The sequence below is a fragment of the Ranitomeya imitator genome, chromosome 4, assembly GCF_032444005.1.
Source record: "Ranitomeya imitator isolate aRanImi1 chromosome 4, aRanImi1.pri, whole genome shotgun sequence".
Taxonomy (NCBI): Eukaryota; Metazoa; Chordata; class Amphibia; order Anura; family Dendrobatidae; genus Ranitomeya; species Ranitomeya imitator.
The window spans coordinates 385,548,832-385,568,020 of record NC_091285.1 but is presented as its reverse complement, the minus strand read 5'-3'; the positions used below and the strand labels follow the sequence as shown (position 1 = coordinate 385,568,020).

General features: G+C 47.7%; 1 protein-coding gene across 1 annotated transcript in view; it reads right to left on the bottom strand.

Annotated features, from left to right (window-relative positions):
- The window catches only part of NUDT5 (nudix hydrolase 5), a 60,859-nt gene that overhangs the window by 2,550 nt on the left and 39,120 nt on the right, over positions 1-19,189 (bottom strand). The window contains exons 8-9 of the mRNA XM_069765215.1: positions 11,169-11,177; positions 11,013-11,066 (exon numbers count right to left, since the gene is read on the bottom strand). Coding sequence (XP_069621316.1) covers positions 11,013-11,066; positions 11,169-11,177 — 63 coding nt within the window. The remainder of the gene's footprint in view (positions 1-11,012; positions 11,067-11,168; positions 11,178-19,189) is intronic.

The window sequence follows — 19,189 nt, the reverse complement described above, 5'->3', positions numbered from 1 at the left end:
ACGTAGTGGGGGGAGCCGACGCCTTCTACACCATGAAAGGAAAACCTTCCAGGTGTGATGATAACTACGTGCAGAGATGGATTTCCGGACGTTAATCATGGTAGCGGCTACCTCTTGGGGAAACCGGGCCTGTGTTAGGATCCAAGATTCAATGGCCAGGCCGTTAAACACAGGGCGCCCCCTCCCCCCCCCCAAGTTCTGGTGGTAGATCAGGACCTGCGAAAGTAGATCCAGGCGGTCTGGAGGCCGCCAAGGAGCTCTGGCGAGCAGCTGCACTAGGTCTGCGTACCATGACCGATGAGGCCAATCTGGGTGACAGGATAGCTGGAACTCCTATCTTGACCTTTCTGATTACCCTCGGGAGTAGCGCTAGAGGGGGAAACATATGGGAGATGAAACTGGTTCCAAGGCAAAACTAACATGTCCACGGCAATCAGCTGTGGATCTCGATACCGGGTGACAAACCTGGGCACCTTGGCATTCCTCCCGGAAGCCATCAGGTCCACGTCCAGGGTTCCCCAGCGTGGACATATCTGTTGAAATACTTAGGGATGGAGAGACCACTCCATGGACAAGGCCCTGTCGACTGAGAAAATCCGTAGCCCAGTTTTTCTCGCCCGGGATGTGGACTGCCGAAATCACCGAGTGATTCCTCTCGGCCCAGCAGAGGACCTGCTTTACCTCATGCATGGCCGCCCTGCTGCATGTACCCCCTTGATGATTTATGTATGCCAACGCTATGACATTGTCCGACTGAATCCGGACAGGGCGGCCTGCCAGGAGATTATAAAAATGCTGCAGAGCCAGCCAAACAGTCCGAATCTCCAAATGACTGATTGGGAGACATGACTCCCGAGAGAACCAGCGTCCCTGGGCTGTGTGGAGGTAAAACACTGCCCCCCCCCCCCAACCTAGAAGGCTGGCATCTGTCGTGACTACCAGCCAATGGACTGGGGGAAAAGGTTTCCCCTGTTGTAGAGACTGACTCGTTGACCACCATGAGAGAGCCTGTCTGACCTAGAAAGATAGACGGCACCCGAAGTTGAGAGAGAATGGATTTTTGTCCCATGCTGTTAACAGTGCAGGTTGGAGCGGACAAAAATGGAGTTGCGCAAATGACACTGCTTCCATTGCCGCCACCATCCTTCCTAAGGCTCTCATGCAAAACCGGATTGTATGATAGAGAGGCCGGCACAGGATCCTCACCTCTTGCTGAAGATTCAGGACCTTGTCCTGGGGTGGGATTGTCAAACCTTGTAGGGGGGGGGGGGGGGGGGGGGGGGGGTTGGCCAAAGATCATCCCTAGAAAAGAGGTTCTCCAGGATGGAACAAGAGATGACTTTTCTCGGTTCACCAGCCACCCTAAACGAGAAAGTGTCTAGCGTAATGCTGACACTTTCCTCGCAGGCCCAAAAAGACGGCCCCTTGATGAGGAGATAGTCTAGATATGGTAAAACGAGTATGCCTCGAGAATGCAGGATGGACACAACAGCCGCCATGACCTTTGTGAACACTCTGGGGGCGGTGGCTAGCCCGAAAGGTAAGGCCGTGAACTGGAAATGCAGGCCTACGGCGAAACGTAGGAATCTTTGATGCGCAGGAAATATGGGAATGTGCAGATAGGCATCTTGAATATCTATTGAAGCTAAGAATTCTCCCTTTTCCATTGATGCAATTGACTGACCGGAGAGATTCCGTTCGAAAGCGACAAATGTTGACAAACCTGTCCATCTTTCTTGGGAACTAAGAACAGGTTGGAATAGAACCCCTGAAATCTTTCTTCCTTTGGAACTGGAATGATGACCCCGTGGGGCCGAAGGGACTCTATAGAATTGACCAGGACCTGTACCCGGGATTTTGGAGCTGGGAAGGCATGAAGGAAAGAACCGGCACGGTGGTGGTGGTGGGGGGGATGGTGGTTGACGAACTCTATCTTGTATCCTAAAGACACCAGTTCTCTTACCCACCTATCGTGAACCACAGTGAGCCAGGACTGGTGAAGAGAGTAGGCGGCCGCCTACTCTGTCTACGGCAACCAGAGACTGGCTCCAGTCATTTGGCTGAAAACCTATGGGACCTAGATCCCCTTCCCCTCCCCTGGGATCACATTCTTCCCAATGGGTTAGCCCTGTTGGAGATCTGATGATTTCTGTCCTGATTGGGTCACCCTGGAGCAGCAGGATTTGACGTTGGGGTTCACCTGGTATAGCGAAAGGCATTAAAGCGAGCCTGGAACTGGCGACGAAAAGGCTGTTTAATCCTCTGCTGTGGAAGAAAATTGCTTTTCCCTCCTGTTGTATCAGAAAGGAGTTGATCCAATTTTTCACCAAATAAAAATCAGCCAGCCTGATAAGGAAGGGTTGTAAGAGATTTCTTAGGGTACCGTCACAGTGGCATTTTGATTGCTACGACGGCACGATCCGTGACGCTCCAGCTTCGTAACAATATCGCTCCAGCGTCGTAGACTGCTGTCACACTTTGCAATGTACGACGCTGGAGCGATAATTTCATGACGTATGTGCGATGTAGAAGCCGTTTGTTACTATGCGCACATCGTATACAATATCGTGCACACCTTTGTTACACCATGCGATCATGCCGACACAGCGGGACACTAGACGACGAAAAAGTTTCAAACGATCTGCTACGAAGTACGATTCTCAGCGGGGTCCCTGATCGCAGGAGCGTGTCAAGACAGTGCGAGATCGTAACTATATCGCTCGAACGTTACAAATCGTGCCGTTGTAGCGATCAAAATTGCACTGTGTGACGGTACCCTTAGAGGTAGAATCTGCTCGCCATGTTCTCAACCAAAGAGCCCTTCTGATGGCAATAGCGTTTGCTGCCGTTGAAGCCGCACAGTTCGCTGCATTTAAAGACGCATTGATCAAGTAGCTCCCAGCTAGAGCCATTTGATTTGACCTCTGTCAACTCCACTGGAAGATCCCTCTCCTGAAGAGCTTTGGTCAAAGATTCTGACCAAGACATCATGGCCTTAGCTACCCACGTCGCCGCAAAAGAGGTCAAAAGGGCAGAACCTGAAGACTCAAAAACTGAACGAGCCAAACTATCAATAAGCCGATCAGTAGGATCCTAAATAGATGAGCCATTGGGAAGGGATAACTGTTAGAGGCCAAACGAGAAACCGGAGGATCTACCGAAGGAGATTCTGCCCATTTCTTATGCAGTTCAGGAGCAAAAGGGTATCCAGCATTCAGAGCCATTTGTCCAGCAAAACGTCTGTCTGGCTGCTCCCTGTGACGTTGGACCAAGTCCTCAAACTCAGGGTGAGAAGCGAACACCCTATGAGACTGCTTGGCCCTCTCTAATAATACCTTATCACCAGAGGTCAAGGTAGATTCGTCCTCTATACCCAGGGTTTGGTTGAAGGACTCAATTAGACTGTCTACTGACTCCTGGTAATCAGGAGCCTCTAGATTGAGGGATCCCTTGAAATCGTAGTCCGAACTGAGTTCACCGCTTCTGCTGGAGGTGAACGGGAGGCGGAACTCCAGGACGCAGATGCCCCTGATGGATCGGGAGACGCTGTGTGGGTTCGCTTTCCCAGCGTCTGCCTAGTGCGAGCACGGCCCCTGCAGGCGAAGGCTCCTGAGAGTCAGAGGACTTCTCCGCGGCAGGTGAACCGCTGTCCCTGGCCCCAGCCGGGGTCTGCAGGGACTCGATTGCCTTAGTTAGGGATGCCATAGACTGTGCCAAGGACGTGACCCATTCGAAGGGAGAAACCACAGCATTCACCTGAGTCGCAGGGGAGGGCTCCTGAGCGCGTTCGGAGTCGCAGGCCTCACAGACAATTACTCTGGGCATGCGGAAAAGCGGACCGACAGACTACACATGCGGTATATAGCACAGTGTGAGATTTGGCCTATCTAGACATGGTGCCCTTCAAATCTATAATCAGGTAGATCTAGATAGGTCGAAGCAATGCAGAGATTAATGCTGTCAGGCTGGGGGGAGTAGCACTTACCCCAGTCCTGTGTCCCCGTTCGTTCTGTGGAACTTGTCTCAGAGCGAAGAATCCAAGCTGCCTTTTGAAAAAGAGCACCCTTACTAGTGGATGGGACCGGAACCAGCAGTTTGTGGCCTAGTCTCTGCTTCCCAGTGTTTGGCAAGGAAAGGGAGGGGGTGGAAAATGGCATGGCCAGAAGGGGCGGGGCTTCTGTCCACGGCCTACTTGTTGAGACAAGCCGGGGACTAAATTTTCGACTGCCCCGTAAGTGATGCCGGTGGTCCGCAGTGCGGCACTACCGGCAGGAAAAACCAATGCGGTGCCTCGGCGCAGCCAGACCGCAGTGTCGTCCCCAAGAAAGCGAGAAGCCCGCAGAGCAGTCCCACCCTCCAGACCCCCAGTATGATGCGCGCCTCAGGAGCCCTCATATCCCTCCCCCCCCCCCGCATGAGGGGGCTGTGTGAAACAAAAAAAGGACGGTGCAGGCACCCTAACTCCATCTTACTTTACATAGGATGAGGAGAGGGACCATCCGCCCCCCTTTATCACTGCTGTCTAGCATTGGGGATGCAGTGGGGCCCGCACGGACTGTCCATATGCACCTTTACAGCCTAGGGTTCCATTACCTTAGGGTGGTTAGGGCTTAGTCCGGCAAGTCCCACGTTGCGGAAGAGGATATGTGGAGGCGATACTCTACGTGCTCGCCCGTTGATGGTTTGGGGAGATCGGACCCCTTCAAAAGGGTCCGTCGCCCTTGTCTCGCTTTCAGAAAAGTTCCAGGAGGTCTGGCAACAGACCTGTGCCTCCTTCAGACACCAAGCATGAACTGGGTTCGCCTGGGGCCAGTGTCAAGGTGTATACTGCGGAGGAGGATCTAAACTTTTTTTTTTTTTTTTTTATTACCTAGTGTCAGCCTCCTGGCGGCAGTAGCATACACCCGCAGTCCTGTGTCCCCCAATGAGGCGAAGGAGAAATCCACTTTGTGGTTCTTTTGTAATCACCATTTGCCGTTTTCTACTAATTTGATTTCGGTACTAGGGGCTGGACTGTACTATTGGGTCTTCTCCGTGTCTGCGATTCCCCGCCCCCATCCGTCTGCTTTTGGTCTGAGTAACAGATCACTACTTTTTCAGTGACCTGCCTCTTGTTAGAAATCTCTTCTGTGCACTATAGTATTAGCTTACGAGCAGAGCCCTCACTCCTCTCGGTATGTATTGAATTATGAGTTACTCATGTCTATACAAGTCCTTTCTGCATTGTAAAGTGCTACAGAATATGATAGCACTACAGAAAAAGTAGGAATTATTCCTACCAGTAATTATAGTTCTAGGAGTCCATCATGAGACAGCACAGCAAGAGGTAGTCCTTATTTTCTAGTGCAGTGTTCCTCAACTCCGGTCCTCAAGAGCCACCAACAGGTCATGTTTTCAGGATTTCCTTAGTATTGCACAGGTGATAATTGCATCACATGGACAGGCAAGCATTCAATAACCTGTGCAATTCTAAGAATATCCTCAAAACATGACCTGGTGGTGGCTCTTGAGGACCGGAGTTGGGGAACACTGCTCTAGGGACAGGAAACACATGAGAGGTTAAGAACCCTCCCCCCACCTCACCCTCAGTGTTTTAACTAATCACCCCGCTAGGGTGGATGCAACTTTATTTTATTGAATTCGCTCACACAAATGTTAACTTCACATGAGTACAAGGAGTTCAGGGGAGGTAATGTAAGGGTGCGGTTATGATTGACTACTGGAAATATAGTTACCGGTAAGAATAATTTGTACTTTTCCAGGATGTCCCTGACAGGAGAAATACCAAATAAATGGATTCACTGCCTGAATGACTTTCGTTCCATAGGCTAATAACCTGATAATATGTCCAGCTTGTAAGGTGCTTAAACTAAATTAGGTTGGTCCACAGAAGCTCCTGCCCTCTCGGCTCAAGAAACGGAAATTGCCAGTGTGGAACGTGCTTTAACGTCCTCCGGATTTCTTCCTTCTGATTATTATGCCAGGAAAATGGTGGAAGTGATCCACCTGGCTAAAGTTGCTTTTGAGGTCTTTTTGCTTTTGTTCCTGCCCGAGTACTGAACAAAGATTTGAGTCTTGTCTCCAGGGTTCTGTAGCTTCAACATAACGTATAACTGACCACCTTACGTCTAGTGCATGGAACAATCTCTCTTCATTCCTTGGAAAGAAACGATGGGTCAAGTAGAGTACTATTCGATCTTCTAGAATGCAAAGATAGATCCAGGCCGATGAGGGACCCTCCCACACACTTTGCTGAAGTGACTGCTGCCAGGAACGTTGTCTTCATGGAAATCAATTTAACGTTGACCTCCTGATGTTCAAAAGGAAACCTACATAAAAGCACCCAGTACCAAAATTTAGATCCCAAAGTAGTACCGACTTCCTAATCGTAAGTCTTAGTCTGGTGATCACTTTTGAAAACCTAGCAACCCAGGAATGGTTTGCTAGTGTGTGGTCTAAAAACTCGAAGCGTGCTAGATCTAAACCCTTTTTCACATCCTGGCTGTAGAAATTCTGGAGTACAACATGGATTCTCCAACATGGGAGCAAAATTTCTTCCTAGACTTTAGAATAAATAGCCGAGGTAACTGGTTTCCTACTTGCCTGCATTGTTGCAACTACTCGATCCGACAGACCCTTAGAGATTAAGATCTGTCTCTCAGGATCCAAGGTGTCAGGTGTATATCCTGATGTATGAGGGGACCCTGGGCCAGAAGGACGTATCTCTCTGGAAGTGAATCCTTTAGAGTCATATGGTTTAATACAAGAACCCAACTTTTTGGCCAGAAGGGGGTGATCAGTATCACTATGGCTCGATATCCCTGGATTTTCCTCAAGACCTTTGGGATTAATGGAAAAGCATATAGTAGAGCTCCATTCCAGCTTTGCAACAGGGCATCTACACCCTCCTCCAGGGTGTCTTCTGGGTTTATGGAAAAGAAATCCGTCACTTTTGTATTTTTCCCCGAGTTGCAAACAGGTCTATACACACACGACGCCCTAAAGCTGGGACAGCTGATGAAATACATCAGTATTTCACTCACATTCATCTTCCTGCAGAGGAAGTCGGCAATTTTATTTTGGGAGCCCTTTAGGTGGACCGCTGAAATAGATATCACAGAAAATATAACAAATATAAATGCCCCAATTAAAGTATAATCACCGACTAAAGCATTACATAAACAAATAATTACAATACACAATAAAACGTACCATTTATTAATCTTACTGATAAAAATAACAACACTCACAACCTAAAAACGTCTACTATTAGGCTGACAAAAAGATACAGGGTGCACTCAGAACCTATTAAATAACCATCTTACCCTACCTTGCCGCGGAGGTTGGCACCCTAAAAGTCCTGCGCAATGGCGCCCCCGCTCACCGAAGACTCGCCCTAACTCACCCTGGAACACCCTCAAGTGAGGAAGATAGACAACCAGCAGACCATACAAACAGACAAACAAACAAAAAATGCAATTGGAGATGCAAAAAACAGTAAGTGCACATATGCTATAAAAGATTAGCACATATCAAGCAGAAAATTGCACTTATCCCCGTACGGCCTATAGCCTTAATATAGGATCAGACTGTACCTAGATACTTGCTACCTGCCTGCGGGGGTTGGCACCCTATAATCCTGCGCAAACATATAGACAAAACCCAATATATACATCTCAATATACATATCCCAGTAAAGATGAACATACTGGGATATGTATATTGAGATGTATATATTGGGTTTTGTCTATATGTTTGTGTTATTGGGGATGTCTTGTTTTTTGTTTTTTGGTTAGGTGGTATAGTTTACCTAATTGGTGACTGTACATGCGGACTGCTTTTTGTGTATTTTTTTCGGTCTGGTTGCCAATTGGCAGTATTAGGGCGTATCAGGGCCAGACGACGAGAGCGGGGGCGCCATTTGCGCAGGATTATAGGGTGCCAACCCCCGCAGGCAGGTAGTATGTATCTAGGTACAGTCTGATCCTATATTAAGGCTATAGGCCGTACGGGGATAAGTGCAATTTTCTGCTTGATATGTGCTAATCTTTTATAGCATATGTGCACTTACTGTTTTTTGCATCTCCAATTGCATTTTTTGTTTGTTTGTCTGTTTGTATGGTCTGCTGGTTGTCTATCTTCCTCACTTGAGGGTGTTCCAGGGTGAGTTAGGGCGAGTCTTCGGTGAGCGGGGGCGCCATTGCGCAGGACTTTTAGGGGACCGCTGAAATAGAAAAAACGTTCTCCGCCCACTGAAATATCTGCCAGGTTAGTGTCCACAGAAGCGGACCTTTCTGGCCTTCCTGATGCCGGACAAAGGAGACCGCTGTCATGTTGTCTGATAGGGGTCAATATGTGACGATCCTAAGACTGTCCTGGCACCACTGGAGCATTACCCATACTGCACATGTAGCTCTCTGTAGTTGGATGATCTTCTGCGCACCTCTGGAGACCATGTTCCATGAAGGTATTGACCTACTTCAGCTCCCCAGCCCAGCTGGCTTGCTTCAGTAGCAACCCGGATAGGATGTGTGCAAAATTAGAAAAATTGGGAGTCATAAAATATGTCAAAGATATATACAAAAAATATTTTATTCATACATAGATAAAATGTGAACAGCAAAAGAGTTACTAAAATACGTAAATACAAAAGTATTATATAGGTAGAATTAAATGCGAATGACAGGACAAAAACAGAGAGTTTGGAGATCATTAGTATCAGGTATATGACTGGTGGGATCAAGTTCTTGAGGGTGCAAAACCATATTATACAATGTACACATGCCTTTAAGAGGCAAACAGCACAGTGGATAGTTCAAGACTGATCTTTATGTCGGTCACCGCAATGCTGTTTTTAGCATGGGAAGGACTTGAAAACAATTTCCCTGAGTATCGGATTTTTAATTGGGCTGTTAGTTCATCAATCCACAGACACATGGACCTAGCTACTGAGGTGGTGGTTATGTTGGCCCTAATAATGGCAGCTTATACCTCCCAGTGTCTTCTTAGCAACCCCTCAGATTTTCTATCCATAGCATCTCGGAGACACAATGAGTCTTCAGAGGGAATTGAGGTTTTCTTTGCCACTCTGGCAAAAGGAATGTCAATTTTTGGGATCTCTTTCCAAACCTTGAATTCCTCTGGATTAAAGGGGAGACAAGCCTAGAAATCTGTGGGAATGACCAGCTTCTTTTCTGCATCTTCCAATCTTTCATAATCATAGCCTTTATATGTTCATTGACTGGGAACATTTTCTCTGGGTTCTTAGTTCTCCAAACATCTAGTCCTGTATGTGGAGTGCACCATCTGAGTTTCTTCATGATACTTAGCAAAACACCGAACAAATCATCAAATGAGAAATATTGTTTGGACGATGTCTCTGCACGTGTAGGATGAGCATCAATGGTCAGACTATGCACAGCAATTACATCAACAACAACCCTTTTATAAGATTTTACCTTGTCCCAGGTGCATGGCACGCTCATAGTCCATAATCCTTTGTGTTCCATGTTGGAACGCACGCTGTGCCATTCATTTTCTGTGTTCCACTTGAAACAGGAAATGCGTTCCAGCCTGGAGCGCACACGCGCCGGCAAGGTTCTCTGTAAATTGGAAATGCATTCCACCTAGTAACGCAAGAGTCACCGGATGTGCACCCAGGGGATGCAGAGTGATGCCAAGAACCCTCTACAGAGGGCAGCGGCAAAGCAAGAGCCACTTCCCGCTCTAATGACCTGGCTCAGGGACCCCTACCCAGCGAGTTATTAGCCCGGAGACACTTCACAGAGGGAAGAGATGGACCCTCACCGATGGCCCTGAGCCACCTTGCTAAACCTTCGTGCCAATGCGCATTCCTCTCCTGGGTCAGTCGTGCCAGGGACAGGAAAAACACCGAGGGCGAGGTGAAGGAAGGGCTTTTAACCTCTCCTGTGTTACCTGTCCCTGGAAGATGAGAAGGACTACCTCCTGTCATTATGTCCTGCAGGATGTCCTGGAAATAAAAATCATTACTGTGCACCAAAATTAAATTGGCAAAGAACGTCAAATGGGGATTACAGAAGAACCACAAAGTGGATTTCTTCACCAAAAGGCATCATACCGTAATCAGTATTACAGAGACATTACAGCCATGTCTTTACTTTACAAAATTGTGCTGACAGGTTCACTTTAAGACATTCATTGTGACCTAGCAGTATGATTCTCTAGGTGTCCGTACTATTACTGTGATACCAAATGCCTAAAGTTTTTCTTTAACTCCTTCATGAGAGGGACATTTTCTGTTTTTGCTCACCTTCTTCCCAGAGCCATAACTTTTTATTTTTCCATCAATATGGCCATGTGAGGGCTTGTTTTTTATGGGACGAGTTGTACTTTTTGCACAACACCATTGATTTTACCATGTAATGTACTGTAAAATGGGGGGAAAAAAAATCTAAGTGCGGTGAAATTGAAAAAAAAATACGTGCAATTCCGCAATTTTTTTTTTTACCATGTTCACCAAATGCCAAAACTGAACTGCCATTCATCAGCTGACATGTGCCCGTAACAGGAGGGGGTGGAACTGTGATCCACTTGCGGCTGCTAACATGTTAAATCAATCTGACAGCGGCATTTAACATGATTGCGCTGGAAGCTCCTCACAAACCACGCCCTTCGGAGCCCGTATCACATAGCCACGGGTTGGCATGCCAACCCAGGGTCTGCAGGAGACCCCAGTAGTTGTCAAAGCCAGATGGCTATGAGCATTGCCCAGCGGTCTGCACTCATGGCCGGTGACCACTTGCATGGTTAATCACAGGCATTACACAGATTGGGCACATTTATAAAAAGATTATCTCAGCACAGGAACATTTTATTTAAAATGCATCCAATTGTGGAAGTTGTTATTATTCCAAGATCTATCGATTAAAATGAAATTTTGTTCATGAAAAAAAAAACCCTTTAACAATCTGCAAGACCCAATACAAAAAATCAAATCAAGTCAATATGCTTGCCACAGTTTACGTACGTACCGTCAATACGCTTTCGAAATTCTATTTTAGGCATCAGTATTGTCTCTGTAAATTCTATAAAAAATGAAAGTAACATCAAAAGTTTTAGAATTAAGAAAAAAATCTACTTGAGAACACCATTTTAAACTCTACATGGATGTTATTAGTGTGACATACCTCCTTCCGCTGATATGGTGGGAAGAAAGAAAAAAAAAAAAAGAAAAGAAAGTGGTCAATAAATATAAAAGTAGGATTCACACAAACCCCTTCCCGACATTAACATGTTTTTCGAGTACACCAAAGTCAGAGTCCCCGTGCCTGCATATATTGCAGCTGCTCGACAGCCGGGAGACATGTAGAGATTGTCTTTTAGGCAATCCTTGCATGTGTTGCAGCTGTCGAACGTCCGCAAGATATGCAGGCACGGGGACTCCAAGCATAACACCTTATTCTAGCCCATTTGCTCATCACCATTAGTAACTTGCTCATCACCATTAGGGACTTTTTTTCTTAAAAAAAAAAAAAAATCAATCAATTGTTAGTACAGAGTATCTTTCAAAAAACAAAAACTCTCTACCTATATATAGCTATTCTGTGCCAACTACTATTTTGCAAAAGAAACAGACTTCACTAAAATTGCAACGTATGCTCCCCTAATGCACTAGCTAAAAATTTTAGTGCCAATATTTAATGCAAAAAAAAAAAAAAAAGAATTGATAGCGCTGAGTAAATTTTTTGCTAGTGCATTAGGGGAGAATGCGTTGCAATTTCCGTGAAGTCCGTTTTTCTTTTGCAAAAAAAAAAAAAAAGAATAGTTAGCACAGAGTAACTTCATAGGTAGAGCATTAGTATAGTGAACGTCAAATAGCAGTTTACACAAGCCCCACACATTACACATGTAAAAGCACCACTTACAAATACATCCCCAGTGTTTTGAAGGACAAAATAAAAAACGTCCCACTCGTCAAGAAGACACTATTTACTAGAGGAGGCTTATGTTTTCCTTGCCTCAAACACAGATTCAGGCAGTGAGAAAGATCCCACATTCCTCTATTTCTCCTGCTCCTCATCTAGTAAGGAAGGACTCCCCCACCCCAGTAAGGCGCTCCAAGACCCAGGCAACCGCTGCAGCAATAGATCCCATATGGATTCTGATAATACCTACCCAGTAAGAGGACCAGGTATGGAATTAAATTGTACAAGCGGTGCGAGAGTACCTCAGGGTACACAGATTTAGGGTCTACGAAGGGAAGGATTCCCAGCTTAACGCCCAATAATGCTCCCCATGCTGGGGGTGAGTGGAAATATTGTGTGGGAACTGATGCATCCACTGCCGGATAAAGGTTATCGCTTCTACCAGGGGCAGACATATCATTGGTGCAGCCGCACAGGGGCCAAGAGGTAAGGGGGCCCCCATTTGCATATCCAAATTGGGTGGAATTGTGCATTTTGATGTGCTATTGCACTGCAAAGGTCCGATATACTGTTCTTGCACAGGGGCCACTTTTTGTCTGTGTCAGCCAGTGACTTCTACATAGATAACTTTTACACCAGCATCCCACTCTTCAAGACCCTCTCTCTCAGAGGTAGTCGCCTTAGCTTACAGCTAAGGTACCGCCGACTGCAGAATGCGCCTGCCAAGAGCAGCGTCTGCAGAGGATAGAAAATGAATGTGGTAGTGTTTTGTAAAAGTATGCAAGCTGGACCAGGTCGCAGCTTTGCAGACCTGTTGTGCTGACGCCTGGTGCCGAATGGCCCAAGAGGCGCCCACCGACTGAGTAGAATGAGCCTTAATTCCTGCTGGGATAGGAACACCCCTGACATGATAGGATTCCCGAATAGCCAATCGAATCCACTTGGTTAGAGTAGCCTTGGAAGCAGGAGGGCCCTTCCTTTGTCACCCTGGAAGTACGAATAGGACATCCAACTTGCGGAAGGGAGCCATCCGTGAGATGTACCGTCGAGGGCCCTAACCACATCGAGAGTGTGCAGAGCTTTCTCAACGCGATGGACTGGTGCCAGACAGAATGAAGGCAGAATAATCTCATTGAGGTGGAAGGAGGAAACAACTTTAGGTAGAAAAGAAGGGGAAGTCCTCAAGATCAGAAACTGGGGTCAGCAGGAAAGAGCCGCCAACTCCGAGACACGCCTGATTGACATAATAGCCACTAGAAAAGCTACCTTCCAGGAAAGGAAGGTCAGTGAGATGTCCTGCAGTGGTTCGAAGGGGGCCTCCTGAAGAGCTCCAAGGACCAAATTAAGATCCCATGGATCCAAAAGCATTTTGTAGGGAGGCGCCACACAGGAAACTCCTTGAATGAACGTCTTAACCGGTAATCTGGTGGCAATTTTTCATTGGAACAGGACTGAATGCTGACACCTGTCCTTTGAGAGAGCTAAGTGTAAAACCAGACTCTAGGCCTGATTGGAGAAATTCCAATATGGAAGGAATGGAGAATATCAGGAGATCGTCCATAGGCGTTGCACCATGCGAAAAAGATTTGCCAGGTACGGTGGTAAATGTGCATGGACACGGGTTTCCTAGCCTTGATCACGGTGGAGGATACCTTGGTGGAGAATCCAGCTTGGCCTAGAATCCAGAATTCAACGGCCACGAGGTCAAAGACAGGGTCCCGGAGTTCTGGTGGTAAATCGGGCCCTGTGAGAAGATCCATGCGATCTGGAAGCCGCCATGGGATGTCGGTGACCAGCTGAACCAGTTCCGCATACCATGCCTGGCGCGGCCAGTCCGGTGCCACTAGGATCACTGGTACCCCCTCTGCCCTGATCATCTTCTGACCCTCGGTAGCAGGGGAAGGGGAGTAAAAATGTATGGGAGGTGGAATTGATGCCACGGCAGGGCCAGGGCATCTGCCCCGACGGCACGTGGGTCGAGAGTTCGGGCAATGAACTGTGGGACCTTGTTGTTTAGCCTGGAAGCCATGAGGTCCACGTCCGGGGTCCCCCAGCGATGACAAATCTGCTGGAAAACTTCCGGGTGGAGGGAACACTCGCCCGAGGCGAGACCCTGGCGACTGAGGAAGTCCGCCGCCCAATTTTCCACACCTGGTATGTGGATCGCCGAGATGGGCGAACGGTTGCTCTCGGCCCAATGGAGAATGTGGGTCACTTCGAGCATGGCCGTCTTGCTGCGGGTTCCCCCTTGATGGTTGATGTACGCCACCGCTGTGGCATTATCAGACTGGATTCTGATGGGATGACATGCCAGGAGATGGTGAAAGCTGAGTAACGCTAGTCTGATCGCTCATATTTCCAGGATATTGATGGGGAGACGCGACTCTCGAGTGGACCACCGCCCCTGTGCTGTGTGGTGGTGGAAAACTGCACCCCAGCCCAAGAGGCTGGCATCGGTGGTCACCACCAGCCAACGCACTGGGAAAAAGGACTTTCCTTGGTTCAGGGATGACTTCAGCGTCCACCACCTGAGGGTCTGCCTGATCTGTGGAGACAGACAAACGACAGTCGAGAGAACGGGTTCCCGTTCCATGCCGACAGCAGCGCATGTTGTAAGGGATGGAGGGGAAATTGCGCGAACGGAACGCTTCTATGGCTGCTACCATCTTCCCGAGAATGCGCATGCTGTAACAAATGGAGTGGGAGACTGGGCGGGAGAGACTCAGTGCTCACTGAGATGGGATCGGAGAAGATTTTTCGAAGTTTATCTTCCAACCCAGGGGAGAGAGAGTATCCACCGTGAGATTGACGGACTCCTCGCAGGCTGGATATGACGGGTCTTTTATCAGTAGATCGTCCAGGTACAGAAGTACCACCACTCCCCGAGCATGAAGAATGGCCATGGCAGCAGCCATGACCTTGAAGACTCTGGGAGCGGTGGCGAGGCCGAAGGGTAAGGCCACAAACTGGAAGTGTTCCTCGCGAAATGCGAAGCGAAGGAACTGTTGATGAGGAGGAAAAATTGGGATGTGGAGGTAAGCATCTTTGATGTCTATGGATGCTAGGAACTCTCCCCTTTTCCATGGACGCGACGACAGAAAGAGATTCCATTCTGAAGCGTCAAATTTTGACAAAGTCGCTCAGAAGTTTTAGATCTAGTATCGGTCGCAGCGATCCGTCCTTCTTTGGGACCACGAATAGGTTCAAGTAAAACCCCTTGAACCTTTGATCTTGGGGAACCGGAATGATGACTCCATCCCCTTGTAGTGTCAGTATGGCCCGAAGAAAAGCCGTGGTCTTTGGTTTGGGAGGACATGACTGGAAAAAACATGTCGGGGGGGGAGGGTCGGCAGCAGCGTTTGCACAGAGGCCGGGTCACAATCCGCACATAAGAGTATTGTGAGCTCGGGGCAGGGCAGTATTGCAAGTGGCACAGGAAGTGAAAAACACTGTGCTTTTTGTTAACTCTTTTGGCCTCTTTAGGTTGAGACAGTGTGTCTTTAGAGATAAGGGCAGAATAGGCAAGTTATGAGCTACAGTGCAAGGAAGGGGTTAAGCTCTCTTGGTGCAGCTTATCCACGGTCCTGTGCCTGTGTCCCCGGGGAGGAATAGGATGGCTGTTCGGCGGTCCAGTAGCTTTGGAGCTGTCAGACAGCGTGAGGTCCCCGCAGAAGATGAGAAGCAATATGGCCCCTGAGGATTGCAGGGCGCCTCTCATCCCGGACTAGAAGCGCCGAGATAGGGGGCGGGGTTCCAGTGTGGGCAGAGTTCTGTCCACTGCAGCCTAGTCCGGCTGAAAAGCCGGGGGCTAAATTTATGGGGCCTGCCGGCGATGGAACGCTACTGACCACCGCTGTCACCCGGCCGACGGCGCCTCTCCCCAGGGACCAGGACCGCACCTTCCGACGCAGGGAAGCGCGAGGAAGGTACATATTCACAGTGCAGCAGGCCTCCTGTCACTGTAAGGGTGCGCGCTCAATCCATGCTCCCTGATTGGGGGATGGAGGGGACCCTTCATCCATCTATGCCTCTGTACCTCAAGGGGGGTTTTCGTCGGTCGTGGGGCTGCAGTGACGCCATCAGGTGTGGGCCTTTGTTCAGCTGTCAGGCCCCGGAGAGGAACACCACACATTTGGAGTGACACCATTCTAAAAACTGCACCCCTCATGGTGCGGAGAACCACATTCAAGAAGTTTATTAACCCTTCACGAGAACTAAAGCAACGTGGAAGAAAAAAAAATTAACATTTAACTTTTTTTTTTTTTCCACAAAAAATTTACTTTGGAACCAAACTTTTGTATTTTCACAAGGGTATCAGGAGAAGATGGACAACAAAATGTTGTACAAATACCCCGTATGTGGGGGAAAGCCACTGTTTGGGAACATGGCCGGGCTCAGAAGGGAGGGAGCACAGTTTGACTTTTTAAACGCAAAATTGTCTGGAATCAATGGTAGCGCCATGTCGCATTTGGAGAGCACCTGATGTACCTAAACAGTGGAACCCCTCTCCCCCAAATTCTAACTACAACCCTACTCCCAACACCACCCTAAGCCCAACCCTAGCCCCAAACCCGACGGAAAAATGGAATACATTTTTTATTTTTACCTTACTAAGGGGGTGATAAATGATTTGATTTACTATTTCCTTTTTTTTTTGATCACTGAGGGTCTAACATCCGAACAAAAGAAAAAAAAAAAAATTGTATTTCAAAACTGTGCTCATGTAAAGTTGGCAAGTGGGAAATGTTATTAATGAACTGCTCTGATGACATCTCTCTGGTTTAACCCCTTAACCCCCAAGGGTGGTTTGCACGTTAATGACCGGGCCAATTTTTACAATTCTGACCACTGTCCCTTTATGAGGTTATAACTCGAACGCTGCAACGGATCCGGACATTGTTTTCTCGTGACATATTGTACTTTATGACAGTGGTAAAATGTCTTTGATATTACCTGCGTTTGTTTGAGAAAAAAAAACGTAAATTTGAAGAAAATTTCGCAATTTTCCAACTTTTGATTTGTATGCCCTTAAATCACAGATACAGTAAGTCACACAAAATACTTAAGTAACATTTCCCACATGTCTACTTTAAATCAGCACAATTTTGGAACCAACATTTTTTTTTTTGTTAGAGAATTCTAAGGGTTAAAAGTTGACCAGCAATTTCTCATTTTTACAACACCATTTTTTTTTTTTAGGGACCACATCACATTTGAAGTCATTTTGAGGGGGTCTATATGATAGAAAATACCCAAGTGTGACACCATTCTAAAAACTGCACCCCTCAAGGTGCTCAAAACCACATTCAAGAAGATTATTAACCCTTCAGGTGTTTCACAGGAATTTTTGGAATGTTTAACCCCTTCATGACCCAGCCTATTTTGACCTTAAAGACCTTGCCGTTTTTTGCAATTCTGACCAGTGTCCCTTTATGAGGTAATAACTCAGGAACGCTTCAACGGATCCTAGCGGTTCTGAGACTGTCTTTTCGTGACATATTGGGCTTCATGTTAGTGGTAAATTTAGGTCAATAAATTCTGCGTTTATTTGTGATAAAAACGGAAATTTGGCGAAAATTTTGCAATTTTCACATTTTGAATTTTTATTCCGTTAAACCAGAGAGTTATGTGACACAAAATAGTTAATAAATAACATTTCCCACATGTATACTTTACATCAGCACAATTTTGGAAACAAAAATTTTTTTTGCTAGGAAGTTATAAGGGTTAAAATTTGACCAGCGATTTCTCATTTTTACAACGAAATTTACAAAACCATTTTTTTTAGGGACCACCTCAAATTTAAGTCAGTTTGAGGGGTCTATATGGCTGAAAATACCCAAAAGTGACACCATTCTAAAAACTGCACCCCTCAAGGTACTCAAAACCACATTCAAGAAGTTTATTAACCCTTCAGGTACTTCACAGCAGCAGAAGCAACATGGAAGGAAAAAAATGAACATTTAACTTTTTAGTCACAAAAATTATCTTTTAGCAACAATTTTTTTATTTTACCAATGGTAAAAAGAGAAACTGAACCACGAAAGTTGTTGTCCAATTTGTCCTGAGTACGCTGATACCTCATATGTGGGGGTAAACCACTGTTTGGGCGCACGGCAGGGCTTGGAAGGGAAGGAGCTCCATTTGACTTTTTGAATGAAAAATTGGCTCCACTCTTTAGCGGACACCATGTCACGTTTGGAGAGCCCCCGTGTGCCTAAAAATTGGAGCTCCCCCACAAGCAGTGGCGTAGGAAGGGGGGTGCGGGGGGGGGGGCGGTCCGCCCCGGGCGGCACAATGCGGGGGGCGGCCGGCGCTGCAGGAGGATAAAAAAAAAAAAAAAAAAAAAAAGACGCCCCTTTAAATCTTCGGGCGGCGCCGTCCGCCGCCACGACCAGGGCCAGCTCCCCCCGCCCCCGCCCCCGCTCTAATACTCACCTCTCCTGGTTCCTGCGGCTTCAGCGTCTCTCCGGCTCTGCGACGTCTCAGAGCAGAGGGCGCGATGACGTCACTACTGTGCGCGCCGCTCTGCCTCTCTGTCCTGAGCGTCGCAGAGCCGGAGAGACGCTGACTGCACCGGACCTGCGCTGGGAACGGGAGAGGTGAGGATTTTACTTTTTTTTTTTTTTTCTTTATTTCTGACTGTCTGGGGCTGGGGCAATGCTGGACACACTGGGGCAGATTGCTGGACACACTGGGGCAGTACTGGAGACCATGGGGCAGAATGCTGGACACACTGGGGCAATGCTGGAGACCATGGGGCAGAATGCTGGACACACTGGGGCAATACAGGAGACCATGGGGCAGATTGCTGGACACACTGGGGCAATACAGGAGACTATGGGGCAGATTGCTGGACACACTGGGGCAATACAGGAGACCATGGGGCAGATTGCTGGACACACTGGGGCAATACAGGAGACCATGGGGCAGATTGCTAGACACACTGGGGCAATACAGGAGACTATGGGGCAGATTGCTGGACACACTGGGGCAATACAGGAGACCATGGGGCAGATTGCTGGACACACTGGGGCAATACAGGAGACCATGGGGCAGATTGCTGGACACACTGGGGCAATACTGGAGACCATGGGGCAGAATGCTGGACACACTGGGGCAATACTGGAGACCATGGGGCAGAATGCTGGACACACTGGGGCAATACTGGAGACCATGGGGCAGAATGCTGGACACACTGGGGCAATACTGGAGACCATGGGGCAGAATGCTGGACACACTGGGGCAATACTGGAGACCATGGGGCAGAATGCTGGACACAC